Here is a 14,192-nt window from a genome sequence, read left to right as displayed (position 1 = left end):
GGACAAGAGATTAGATGATCAATGAAAGGCTCATTATGTGAGTCCTGGGTTTCGTGAGGTCCATGAAAGAGCTCTGAGCAGGAGACAGTGAGTGGCTCCTAAGAAAGCCAGGCTCTCCTTCAAGGCTCTCAATTGCTCATTTGTGGATATGACATTACAAGAAATACCATTTGCCCCTCAGAGGACTTCTATATCCTTCTCCATACAGTCTCTGTGTTCACATAGAGGAAATTCAAAGGCTCCATCTTTTCATCCCTTTTAAGTTTGACAACAATACCAAACCCGACCCTGAGACCCCCTCTACCTTCTCATTCTCTCAAGGTGCTTGGGAAACCACCTAACTTTATGATTGAAATTAATGTTTTCATTCGCCTGCAAATGCTGGAGCTCAACACACATACCAGCAGAGTGAACACAAGCCCCTTCGGCTTCTTCAGCCAGGTAATAACGCCTCTTCCTTTTTTTCTTTTTTTCCTTTTCTTTTTTCTTTTTTTTTTTTTTTTTTTTTTTTCATTATCCCTTTAATGCAGAGCAGGGCTACTGATTACAAAGAGGCAGTTTGACTCCAGCAATAGGTCTTCTTCACTAATCCTCACTGTCATGGAAATTCCAGCTGCTACAAGAATAAGAGGTTCAATCCATATTTGCCAGCTCTAATATGAAATCTGTCAGAGCCCAAATTAATGAGTTCCAAATTCCTTACATCACGATAACAGGTTAAGACTGGTCAATTAATTACATAAATCCTTCCCGATTCATTGTGCGTTTGCAGCCTAGATTGTGTCTTACATTACTCCATGACACAAGGCCTTTCGGCTCCTGTTGTTCTGCAGAAAGACCCCATTTAAGTGGAGGCTGCCTGCCACGGCAAAATGTTAAATGTCACACGTTAAATTTGCACTTTTCTGTAATTGCTTTTGTTAAAAAAAAATTAAATTAAAGCACAGGTCTCCCAGTACACCACGACCAGAAGGCTGGGATGGTACTGAATGGATCCCCAGGCACGCAAGTAGCTCCCCTTTACCTTTAAAGGCTCATACAGTCTCTCGGCCCCAGCTGCCCAGGAGACAGTGGAGCCCAGAACGTGCACACTTGTGAAAATCAACCAAGGTTCCCTAGGATCTGTGGCCGCAAAAATACATGTTTGGAAGATTCTTTTCTTTATGAAAGGATTTAAAACAGCAGTCTTTACACAACCAGATTCCCTTTTGTCTACCAGCAAAAGTTAGATAAAACGCTGTGGATCTAATCACCTGTCCAGGAACATACATTGTACGAATGAGGGGGTGTTATACTCATGTGCGTCTTTGCCTCCCCAAAAAAGATGTGGCTGATGGCTCTGCTACTTGGATTTGTAACTGGTCCACATCTACAGAAGGAAACTCACTGAGGATTAAGATCTCAAAGGAGTTCAAAAATCATCCAGGTCAAACGTTTTCCTTCTTAAAACATCAAAATGGGCTTGGAATCCCAGTTCATTTGAACTAGACCTGGGTCTGCGGACTTGCAGCTTCCTAGCTGGGGCAGCCGGTCTTCACCCCAGGACATGTCCTGGTGGGTTGGACTTGCGTGTGCTTAGGTGCTCTGCACCCAGTGGAACCAGTCCCAGGTTGGTTCCCGCATCGCCTTCGCGTGGAGGGCTGGGAGGTTCCGCGAACACACGAGCGAGCAGGCGATGCTCCCCTAATCTATGCGAGGCGCAGGTCCCTTCCACCGGGAGCCCCGAACACCACTCCACCCGCGGACCGCTAGCCACCCCCCAGCCCCGGCGGCGCGTTCTCGGGCGGCAGCGGCCCTTGCAGCGCCGGCCCGGCAGCGCCCCCCGCTGTCCTCCCGCGGCCTTGCACCGGGTTTGCCGCCCGCCGCGCGCCTCCTTTTTTCCCAGGCGGAGAACCGAGCGGCGCTCCTGGGCCCGCGGCCCGAAGCCGGGGAGGATTTGTGTCTCCACCCCCGGCACACACAGGCATTAAACTCTGACCCAGGCCCGTTTCTGGACCCGGAGGCACGCGCTTCGACCCCGAGGCCCCGTCCCGCCACCAAGCGCGACTGTCCCCTCCCTCTCCACGCGGGAGGAGGCGAACTCCGGCGACGGCGCGTCCGCCCCGCAGATTTTAAGGTCCTGGGGAGACTGGAGAGGAAAAGGGGTTAAGTACTGGGCGCGGTGCGTGCGCAGATGACCCATGTGGGGCGCACGGGCTGCGCCCCAGGGGCGCCCCCGCCAGGCCTCGCCGCCTCTCCCGCGCCGGCCGGCGGGGCCGGGGGGCCGCAGCGCCGCGAGCATCTGCAGAACAAAGCCTCGGGTCGAGACCGAGCATCGCCGCCGCCGCCGCCGCCGCCTCCCCGGGGCTCCCGCGCGGCCGACCCCGAGCCCACCGGAGCGGCTCGCAGGCCCAGCGGAGCCCCAGGAGACGACTGCGCCCGGAGGCCCGGGAGTGGGGGTGGCGGAGGGCTCCGCTCTGCAAAGCTCCCTCCCACACCAACCTCCATCCCCACCGCCCCAGCGAGGTCCCTCTGCCTTCCCGTTGTATTACTACTTTTCAGGCCGCCAGAGCTGTCATTGTCACCTTGGGAAGGGGGCCTCGCGCTGCCCACGTTGGCAGCAGGTGGGGCAGGGGACAGGGCGCTGCAGGTTTGTGCTGTAAATCGCTGTCATTTTGCGGTGGTTGTTCCCACTCACCGCTCTCCCCCCCCCCCCCTCCACCCGGGTTTTTTTTATTTTTTTTTTATTTTTTTTCCCTTCTTTCTTTCCGCAGCGCAGTTGCTATGGGTTACCAGGGCGGTTGCCATGGGTTACCGGACCGGGGCCGGCTGGCTCGCTACCTGCCAGCCAGTCGCCGCCGCAGCCGCCGCCGGCCGAGCGCCCGGGCGGGAGGAGGCGGGAGCGCGCGTGTGCGGGACGCGGCGCGGGGGAGTGTGCGCGAGCCGCCGGGGCGCCGCAGCCAACGGGCGGCCGAGGCTGCAGCGGCGGGAGCGCGGCCGCCGGTGGGGAGGGGGCGCAGCTATAAAGAAGACCCCGAGGTAAGAAGCGGCGCGGCACACGCGACCGCAAGCGCCGCCCGCGCTGTGCCTCCGCGGCGCCCCAGGCCGGCCGCGTGGGTTTGGGATGAGGCTGCACTTCGGTGGGGGCGCGAAAGGCTACTTTCCTCTTTAGCATAAGCCATTTGCACAGTGTCTTTAAGAGTTGCCGTGCAGCAGAAAATTGTAGCTGAATTTTTTTTTTTTCTCCCCTCTTCTCTTCTGGACCTTTTGAAGTCTTTGGGATTTTGGAGATAGAGAAAAGGGATCATTAACTACCAAGAGTTTGCGCAGCTAAAATAAATTAGTGTCCAATGCGCTGTTCATAGTAACGATGTAGGAAAAGTTTGCAACAAGAGCGGAGAGCAATCGGGTCTGACTTACAGGGACAATGGGGACTCGTTTGTGAGATGCATATGGCAAAGAACAGAGGCGAGATCCTTTGTAAACGTTTCAGATTTTAGAGAAATTGTTGCTTACACTCTTCGACAATTTTTGAACTTCCTGTTAACAGTGTATTAATGTCTTATGACCTTTATTTGCAAAGGACATTGCGTCTATGCTTTGAATGTCAAGTTGCAGTAATTAATTTCAGACGGCAGTTCTTTTTGAAAGTGTGTGTATATATAACAAAGTAGGAAAAGGTCTGTATTCCAAACAAAAACAGAATTATGTTGAAATAAATGGTTCTATCCATTGAAAAGATGCTACATTGAATTCACAGGACATCGACTAAGCGATTTAAATATTAGGAGGAAAACTTTTTAGAAACGGAATAAGCCTTTGTCTTGTTATTTTTGTCTTAAAACTGTAGAGGCCCTTCGTGGAAAAAGGGTCTTCTCCTTTTTAGCTGAAATACTGAAAACCTTATTTGTGCCACAGCAGCTCAATAGCGATGAATCCTTAAGGCATCAAAAAAACAAACTGAGTTCACAATGACATTCAATTTACTGTTGGCTATAACAGTAATTGTGACTAGACTAAGTGAATTTGTTTATGTTCTGAATAGCCATAAAAGAAATTTTATTCTTTTACCTTACTACAGTAAGGTTATTGCATATCACTTGTATTTAATTATTCAATAAAATGTGCATTAGGCTTGAAAAGCTCCTGCAAGATATTTAATATTTTAAGGGATATAACTACTTAAAGACAAACATTTCTGGTTTTCCTTAGTAATTTTTAAAACTTGAAATTTTAACTGCGATCTAAATCACTTTCTTCCAAGTGAGACTTTAAAGAAGCCCTAAGTAACAGGTTGTTGATTTTCATTGTTGACACCTCTGGGTTATACATAAAGTCAGTTCTCAAACAATACACATAAACTGGCTTTATAGGTGAATCATTTACCCTTTCAGAATTAGCCAGGGAAATACAGTGTCGCTGCGTGTAAATCATAAAGCATCCAAGATTAGAATTCCTTAAATTTAAGTTACACTAAAAATAGTTTTAAATAAACATCTATTTAATTTAGTTACTTAGTAATTATTTTCTTTTCCTAAAGAAAGCTTTGTAAAAATATGCCAGAGAAAAGTAAGAGACCAGAACAAAGCAAGGAAGCCACAGGGGGCTGAAGTTCACCTAAATATCTCAGCTGCAGAAAATGAGTTTTAAGAAGCCAGTGCTTAGATATCACAACCATCAAACCGAGGCAAAAAGCTTCACTTGTGCACAGCTATAGGGACTATTAAACCAAATCTTACCAAAGTTTCTCATTAAAATTTACTGCTCATTCAGAAACACCCCTATTTAGGTGTTAGAAGAAATATATTCTCTTGTATAAAATAAGTGATCCAACAAACTGAACTTGATTTTTTCACGTTTAATGTGAAAACGATGATCTTGTGAAGTTTACATACCACAGTATTAGGCATACTTAATATCAATTTTGATGGCTATGTTACATCATCTAAAAATAATACGACAATCGGTGGCACTTGACATGCTTTTCAAAACTGCTGTTTAAACAAATAATGTGAATTCAAATACATATTGCCAGCAAGCTAAGGATCGCTCTTAAATGACTTGATGGCCAACTTTACATGTTAGCAAGATAAAAAGAAGTTGCTAAATCTTTTTTTCCTCTGTATTGAAATAATAAGTCTTAGATGAATAAAGTAAAGTAATGAGATCCAAGATACATTAAATCAATATTTACAGAAGCTCAATGTTTTAGACCAAATAAAAACAAGAAGGAAGAATTAAGGAGATCATTCTTATTCTAAATTTAATTTTTTTTCTGTTCTTTGTTACCGGCATTTCAAAGACTTTTTAATAACATGGTAACTTTTAAACTCCCAGTTAAAATAAAATGAGGTGAGGTAACATTTAATTAAAGCAACAAGTTATTCCAGTGTTGTAAAAATATCTTCCCGGTAGTTTCAGAGATATTTCATACCATTCAACAAAAAAGAAACTTGGATATTTATCTCAAGAAAATGCTGCCTCGTCTGAAATTTGAAGTTCACTGTAGTTTATCTCAGACCTTTTCTCTTTGAGTCACTAAAAAAGGCAACATTTTATTAAATGATACCAGTCCTCAGGTAGATGCTTTAAAAGAAGGGGCTTTTTAAAAATGAAAAAAAAAATTAAATTAGCAAGTTGATATTCTTTTCTAAATCACAGGAATATTTACTGATAAATTTACTAATTTTTATAAGATCCCACTTCTAACGTAAAAATAAGTGACAAGTAGCCACCACTGACACTGAAAGTTACCTAGTGGTAAGAAATTGCACATTTAGTCAGAAAATAAATAGTTAACCCGTAAATTCTAATCGCACAACAATAATGAAAACAAACTACTTGTTTCCGGAAACCATGTGTGAATCTGGATAATGAAAATGTATTTCTGAATCCATATATTGCAAATATAAGCAAAATGACTAACACTATTTCTGTTTTTGTGTAAGACATCAACATTATTTTAACATGTCTCTATGCATAAGATACACTTTCCATCTAAATGTGAAATAAAATACTGGAAAGGTGAAACTTCTTAAAATATTCCAATCAAACAGCGCAAAGCTAAGTGTTTTTCTCCAGTGCAGGGGGTGGGTGCCCACAAAATATCAGCCACATGTGTGAGAGAGGCGGCCTGGTCTATGCTGTCAATTTCCATCGTGGTTAAGATCATACAGGCTGTATTGATGCTAACACTGTCCCACTGATGCAAGAAGGAATGTGCTGTCTGGAATTTAAATGCAGGCTACCTATATACCTATCTTTTAAAATTCAGTAAAAACCAAGGAGATTTTTCTAAATGCATATATCATTTCATTCCAGGGCAGGATCTTATTTTACCAATAATGTTTGCCTATAAGAGACTGCATTCACAGGCCTTTAGCTTTTTACAGGAGCTTAGCCAAAATAAGACACAACATAAAAATACCACTAATAAACAACCCAGCGTCTTTAAGAATTTAAATTCCTAATATCATGACAGTGAGCTCTAGGTAAGGATATATTAGCAAGCTTTCTTCTCCAGGAGTGGACATAATTTGCTATTCCTAAGATGGTAACATTAGAATTATTTTTCAGGATTCCTGTGGAGCTGTGCTCATCGTACATCCATGTGAACTGCTGTCATCACTACTGTGTCCAAACCCAGAGGATGAACTGGAAAAGAAGAGAGGGGGAAAATAATAAAAAGAGGAAATTGGTTTTCACAACACACTCAAAGCCTGAGTAACAGAGGAGAACTTTAATTATCTCCAGTCACAAAGAGAGACAGGAAATTTGGACTTTTAATTAGCCATTTGGAGTGCAGTTGGATATTTTTTTAGCTAGATAATTTAAACGCGAATAATTCAAGTCTGACTAAATGAAAGTCACATAATCAGAATGCAGATAATTGAATTTCTACTGCATTCATTAATTCAGTGTGGAGGTGTGTGTGAAGACTACTATGATGAGCTGTCACAGCTCAATAAAATCTCAGTCAATTAATTTTTTCATTATCTTAGTATTACATCAACAAAAAAGTGAAGTGTGTAGATATATCTATACACATGCATATGTGCACTCTGTATTATGCAAACACATATACATTACATAGAAATGCAAGGAAATACCTTTCTGAATCATAATCTATATCGTTTTCTTTTTTTCCTTCTTCATCTTCTTCAGGGAAACGTCTGTTCATCAAGGCAAACTTGTGAATCGCGTCTTCTACAGAGTACTTGGTCTGCCCAGAAACGCAAGCCTCAATGTCTTCTGAATTCAAGTGGCTCTGCAAGAAGAGGTGAAGGCAGCTATCCGAGAGCAGGAGTGCGTTCTGTAGGACTCTATGTAAAAGGGAAAAAGGAGAAATGATCGGTGACCAGGGATGGACAGAGGGTAGGACAGAGAGAAACGCTAAAAATGTGCCACTGAAGTAATCTCTTCACTATGGCAAACTTTGCATCAATTAAAGACACTGCCTATTAAAAGGATGAAAGCATATGTTAACTTTTATTCAATTATTTGGAAATTTAGGTGGGTAAAAACATGAAGCTAATAGTTAAGAACATCTGTTAAAAGAATAACTTCAAGGACATTTCTTCAATTTAACCATCTGTTATGACCATGTGGATTAATTATGGAAAGATTTTGCTTATACTCCTAGAAATTTATTTTCCTTAAAAAAAAAAATTTACTGCCAACCAGTACGTCTATTCTGTGATCTTTATGGGCTAGGCTGTCATGAAACATCAAAACTTTCAACGACTATTAAAAATTGTATTAAAAAGTCAATATATTTCTCAGCATGTCTTATATTTTAAAACTTTACAAGTATGCTTAGGTACATGTTTACAAGGGCTAACCTGAGAAGTGGCTTTTTTTTGAATACCTAAGACTAACTAAAAATTTCTCCATAATCTTCGGTGGCACTGTGTTTCTATGTCGTTAAAATAAGCCACCAAATAAAATTACTCCCAGCCAATTTTACCATATATATACTTAAAATATGATAATTTTGTGATAAGTACTTATTAGCCTTCCCACATTCAAGGTCAAAGTTTACAGAGAGTACAGATTTCAACCAGTGAGTGCATCAGAACTCCAGGGAAAGCTAAAAACAAGTCCAACAAATCTGTACCGGCTCAAAATCATATTATCACCGAATGTGGTATTTTTTTTTTCTGACCTGCATGTCTTCGAACAGGAAATTAAGTCAAAGTACACCCTTATTTTTAAACTAAAACTGGTTTTACCATTTTAGGAAAGAACTTGATATACAATAATTTAGTCTCTATAAATAGTTCAATAATTATATAATACCGGGCACTCAGACCAGATAGAGGGGACAAAACTAAAACACTAAAACCGGAGTATAATTTTGCCCAACACAGGATTTTGCATAGAGAGCTCTACAAAAACCAGATCATGTATGTCAGACCAAATGAACCTTACCTTATCTTCTGCATTTTTACACAAATAATTAGGAAAGCATATCTTTTTTGGACATTTATGTCAATGTGCTTAAAACTCAAGGTCATTAGAAGATTTCCTTTCCTCCAAAATAAAACAGAGTCCTTTTCTTCAAGAAGGCAAAAGTCTAAACACGTAGAGTATGAAAACCAAAAATCTAGCTTCAACAGGCTTACCAATGTAGCTTGGGAAAATATTTTTACAGGCCTACTAAAAGGAAAAGTAAAACCTTTGTGCCTTTTAAAAGGGCAAAATCTCAAGCAAAGCAGCTAAGTACTTCCCCTCCCCTCCGTGTCCTCTGCCCTGGCTTCTCCCAGAAGATGACCATATCACATGATGAAGATTAATTTACCAAGTACAAGTAGTAAAGTAGTAAATCCCTTTTACTACTTTTTGAGATTTATTTTCTACATTTACAAATGTTTACCACTCTTGTTTTAAATACTTCAAGAGAGGATTTATATGGCAACGACCCATTAATATTAACTTGTGCTCGCCGTTTGCACAGAGTTTCCTGTGTCTGCCTGTCAGTGGTCTTCCTGCCAGCCACGGTACAAGGAACTGCTCATAGGATTATACTCACTGCTTTATTTCTGTTGGAAATGTGTTTTATTTTCTTTATAAAATAATAGGTAATCTTTAAAATTGATTTTAGATGGTTCGAGGCATTACACCACAAAAGTAATGAGCACTAATGCCAATGATATTGGACACAAATTCATTTTAGCTTTATTTCATGTCTAAAGCAATTCTACTGAGCCTTGAACTGCTCACGCGCGGTTATTAACTTGCTAGTAACCTAACACATGGGTGCAGCAAACAAAAGTGATCAGAGTCCAGGTTGATCGGGACCTCAAGGCTACTGTCCTTTTTCTTGAGCTATAATTCAATTTCCAATTTTACTGTACATTAGACTCATTATTTCCCAGTGTTTTCTTTTCTGCTTATTACTGCCATCTGGAGGGCATGCTGGTGAAAAGCAAGAGGGAGCCTGCACACACCCAGCTCACGATTCTGAAGTGGGAGATGTGACCCCCGCTCCCAGGGAGGCAGGATCTGAACACTACATGGCCCTGGACTCACAAAACAGGACACCCACTAGGCACAGTTTGGTTATTGGAATGCCCTCTGCCTGGCTGGCTAAATTTACGTGGCCCTTCTCCATGAGTATGGGTTTTAAATAAGCAAAAGAAATTTTGAACATATTTATGATTTTTACTCTCAGGTATTTCATTTCGCAATTAAAAATACCAGATTTTGTAAATATTTTCCCATCTGGTTCGGTGAGCGTAGCTCATTCATTTTAAGTAGTATCTGGTATTTCAGAGAATGTTGTGACTGCCACCATCATAATATTAAATCCTATTTTTACTGTAGTCATATTTGTGCCACATTTTCCACAAACAAATCTAATAGCAGAAAATCAACTTCAAACTTAATACAAAGAGTACTTTGTAAAACCGTCAATAAAATGTCATCTTTATAAGCTTCCATAAAAATAAATGTATATAATTTTCAAGCCTTTATAAAAGCAGCAAAAAAAAAAAGTCTCTGAAATTTTAAAGAAATTTCTGAAAAGATATTTACAACATGAGTCAAAAGTTATTCCTTTCCCCAAAACAACTTTAAACTAAACAAAGCAAATCCTGTTTTTCCCTTGAACTGGACACAGTTGAAAATCTGGTTTTCTTCAGCATGATTTTATTAGGTGTATTATATACTGGTCCAGCTGGGAACAATATATAGCTATGCAAAACCACTTAATCCTAACTAAGGATGCCCTGTCTACTGAACCCAATATAATGATATATACACATGTGTATAGAGTATGGAAGGTTAGCAGTGGGATGTAAGGGGAAAAAATTAATTCAGCCTGTTTACCTCTTACCAGGAGAAAAAATAAATAAAACCTACAAATCCTCACTGAAGACATTCATGATCTGTGCTATGGTGCCCTCTATTGAACACAAAGATTTATAAAAAGTGTGTGTGTGTATGTGTGTGTGTGTGTGTGTAAAACTAGTCTTTCCATGGTATCCTTTTGTAAAAACTCTAATATTCCTTAAATTTTTAAGAAATATAAAATTCTAATACAGAAGTTTACACTGTAAGGGACATGTAGGTATATTAATGAGATTAATTCAATAAAGAAGGAAAGCTGGCTCCCATTCGTGGTATGAAGCAAACATAAAAAATTACTAGGACTGCCATGTTTATAGTTGGTTACTTACCAACAGTTTATAATTTTAGTCTATAACTTTCTTTTTCTATGACTATTAATAGAAGTGACTTACAATTTATAATTAGCCAGAGGGGTGGGGAGGAGTCCAAAAAAGAAGATGATACCCAAGATTGAGAGAAAATAAATATATCTGAAATATGTCACAATTATACTGGCCAAATTTAGCCAGCATTTAAGAGTTCCACTAATTATAAACTTGCCAGTTCCTGGAATTCATATGATGTCTCCACCGTTCCTATAATTTCCTTGTCTATAAAATTGAGATGACACCCAATTCCTAATATTATTGTAAGAACTGAGATAAAACATGTAAAAAGCTAAACACAGAGCAAGTGTTCAATAAATGGTACAACTTATTATTATTTGGCACCTAGTCAAAGAAACAACTTCCCAGTTCCTTCATAAAGGCTAGCCTGGATACGTACTTTGTTATTAAAGATGTATGATTTCACCTCAAGATGAAAAAACATATATATATACTTATATGTGCACCTATGCACAAAGACAGCAGCATTTTGGTTTCAAAGGGTGTGAACATATATAGTGTTCTTGGTTTATAACTTCAAAACCTCCATAAAAACCAGATTTTAAAAATACATGCTAGGGGCGCCTGGGTGGCTCAGTCAGTTAAGTGTTCACCTTCGGCTCAGGTCATGATCCCAGGGTCCTGGGATGGAGCCCCACATCAGGCTCCCAGCTCAGGGGGTAGTCTGCTTCTCCTGCTCCCTCTACCCCTCCCCCTACTGGTGCACCTGCTTTGTGTCAAACAAATAAAATCTTTTTGAAAATAATAAAAATTAAAATACATGCTAAAAATCTACAACATAAAAAATAATAAAAAAAAATAAAGTAAAAATCTACAACACAAGCATATTTCACATTTTAATGCTCTGGTGTCTTCCCTCAAGTTCCTAAAAGCACTCTACAAAAAAAACACACACACACACACACAAAGTGCAGGCTATTGACAGTGGCCTTACTTAACGGGTAGCCAGTGGGGCCCCAGGGGATGTCCAGCTGGGGTCAGGACACAGTGCGGAAAAGGTTTCCCAGAGTGGGCCTGGGCTGAGGGGATTCCAGGGGCCAGGACCTGGAAGGCTACTACTTCTACACAAACCAGACAGAGACAGGAGAGCTCTGCATCAGAATCTGAGGGTGAGGAGGATCAAGAGGAGCCCCAGTGTCAAGGACACCTAGGTCAGGCTTGAATCCAACCGTGTGTTATCATCGACTCCTTGCTTCCTTCAGGTTCATACCATGTAGAAGCACCGGCTTTCATTTTTAATGTGAAACTCATCAGCTTGGAGACTAATATTCACATACTAATTGTGGAACAAATAACACAAGAGAACGTGGTGTCTATTCTATGACTAGACTTCTGGATGATAATCCGGATCCAATTTTAAGGAACCTAGTGATCCCCTGATAGGTACACAGCACTTTCCCACTGGAATGGGTGCTTCAAGAGGAGAAGGATTGTTGTCCCATCTGCCCAGTACCCAGGCTGGCCCAAAGTAGACACTTGACGAACAGGTTATCAGAGGCCTTTCCAAAATGCATCATCCTAATGACACAACCAATGAGGTCAAGCAGTGTTTTGTGCTACATTATCACACCCTTTAGGGCAAACCAGGGCACATGAGAATTAACTGATTTTTCCAAGGTTGGAGAGCCAGAAAAAATTGAGAAGCTGCGATTCATGGGAGACATGGAACCCAGCTTCCCATGCTCTTGCTCCAAGACACCCCCTGCTAGGAGGACTGCATCACATTCAATCAGCAAGCAGCCAAATGACACAGGATGCAAAAACCACCAGGTACGAGCATTAACTCCTCTGCAGCCAAGTCACACTCACTCAGGCATCAATTTGGTAGATCAACTGGGGAAGGAAAGGTCATAGTCAAAATAGTGAAGTGATTCCTGGTCAGAAACACATGCCCTAAAAAAAAAAAAAAAAAGAAACACATGCCCTGTGCTGAACTCACAATATAAATACCGGGACACATGCTGTCCTTTGACCTCCAATCAGGAGACTCCTCTACAGAAGACAAGCAGCTTCCCAGCGCTGACAGGGACCACAGGATTTGCCTGTCCCTGTCCAGGCCTCACTGCTGACCGCCAGTCTGCAGCTCCCCGAGCAGCGTCTGCACTGACAGCCCACTCGGCAAACTTGAACCACTGAAGCCACATCTTAAGGGAGACGCCATCAGCCACCTGGGTCCTGGGTCTCATAGAGGCAGCAATTAAAATCAGAGCTGTCTCCCCCCAAGGGAATGGGCAGAAAAGACTTGACCAGGTCTTTGTTCTCCATGCCTGTGATACCCAAAAGAATACCCCCGTAATGGCTCCTGAGGACTTGGCTCACTTAATGGGTTCTTCTGGTGTCTTGTCATTTTTATTCCTCTGGCTTCCTTTTCCTTTCTGGCCCTCCCTCAATTTATAATCTCGCATGTTTCTATATGTCTCCATGACCCCTTCCAAAGAAAGACACTATATCAACCTAATTGAAATAAATATTAATATTCATGTGCATACTTAATATCCAAACCCTTTATGAGTGAGCCATATGGGGAGAAGGCAGTATGTTATTTCAGGCTAGCTCTAAGGTATTGTGTAGTGAACTCCAAAGGAGATTAGTTCAGATCCTGAAGTCAATGGAAAAAGAGAGGGAGCTTAGGAAACTAGGCCCTGCCACTAATAGTCATAGGACTCAGCCTATTTCCTTATCTATAAAATAGGAAGTTAGAAAAATTAGCTCAAAGCTAATTTCATGTCTAAGTGGATTAAAATAATAACGACCAATACCACACATTACATGTAGAACTGTTGTGAGCGCTTTACGTTCATTAACTCACCTAATCCTCTCGACAACTTTACAAAGTACATACTATTATTAACCCCGTTTTATAGATGGAAAAACACAAGCACAGAGGAGGTAAAAGACTTGTCCACATCCCTGGCTAATAAGTAGCAGGGCCAAGATTTGAAACCAGGGAGTCTGGCCTCAGTGTCTGAGTACAAATCAATGTGCTGTTTCACGGGATGGGCATTCTAGCATTCCAGAATGGGGAAAAAAAGAGAAACTAAATTACAGTAATGCAAATTCAAGTCACTTTAACTGCAGTAACTACCATCACCAAAGAGCCCAGGGTTAGTAACCAAGATTATTCAAACACCAATAAATACTCCCTTATAAACATTCTCTCCAAAAGAATACAGTTAAACCCTTTCTTTAGAAGAGCCCAGAAACGATTAATTAGCAGCCCATCACGGAGCTGCTTTTTGGTCAATCCTAATATGTTGTAAATAAAAAATAAATATAAATAAATAAATAAATAAATAAATAAATAAATAAATAAATAAATAAAATGTAAATAAAGACAGTTTTTAAGAAATACCTTTTTAATAAAGCACTTTTGCCTCTTGGCAAATTTTCCTTTTGCCAGCTAAACTCCCCAAGTAATTTGGCTCTGCTTTACAGCTGCAGGGACCACAGATTTATTATGTGACTCAATTAGCCATT

At 41.1% G+C, this 14,192-nt stretch overlaps 2 protein-coding genes across 3 annotated transcripts in view; one reads left to right on the top strand and one right to left on the bottom strand.

Annotated features, from left to right (window-relative positions):
- Positions 1 to 1,528: 1,528 nt before the first annotated feature.
- LOC121474766 (translation initiation factor IF-2-like) lies at positions 1,529 to 7,091 on the top strand. Its single transcript, XM_041727868.1, has 3 exons — positions 1,529 to 2,629; positions 2,754 to 3,018; positions 6,556 to 7,091. Exons 1-2 carry the CDS (start codon positions 2,174 to 2,176, stop codon positions 3,003 to 3,005), a joined length of 708 nt encoding a protein of 235 aa, XP_041583802.1. The 5' UTR covers positions 1,529 to 2,173; the 3' UTR covers positions 3,006 to 3,018; positions 6,556 to 7,091.
- SNX10 (sorting nexin 10) overlaps positions 4,823 to 14,192 on the bottom strand; it is a 75,044-nt gene continuing 65,674 nt past the window's right edge. For both annotated transcript variants that reach the window (XM_041727870.1, XM_041727869.1), the window contains 2 exons: positions 7,089 to 7,301; positions 4,823 to 6,633 (listed from right to left, as the gene is read on the bottom strand). In XM_041727870.1, the coding sequence (XP_041583804.1) occupies positions 6,552 to 6,633; positions 7,089 to 7,301 (295 nt within the window). In that variant the 3' untranslated portion in view covers positions 4,823 to 6,551. The remainder of the gene's footprint in view (positions 6,634 to 7,088; positions 7,302 to 14,192) is intronic.

The sequence above is a fragment of the Vulpes lagopus genome, chromosome 13 (assembly GCF_018345385.1).
Source record: "Vulpes lagopus strain Blue_001 chromosome 13, ASM1834538v1, whole genome shotgun sequence".
NCBI classification, from domain to species: Eukaryota; Metazoa; Chordata; class Mammalia; order Carnivora; family Canidae; genus Vulpes; species Vulpes lagopus.
The sequence above is the reverse complement of the archived record's forward strand: the minus strand, read 5'-3'. Positions and strand labels throughout refer to the sequence as shown.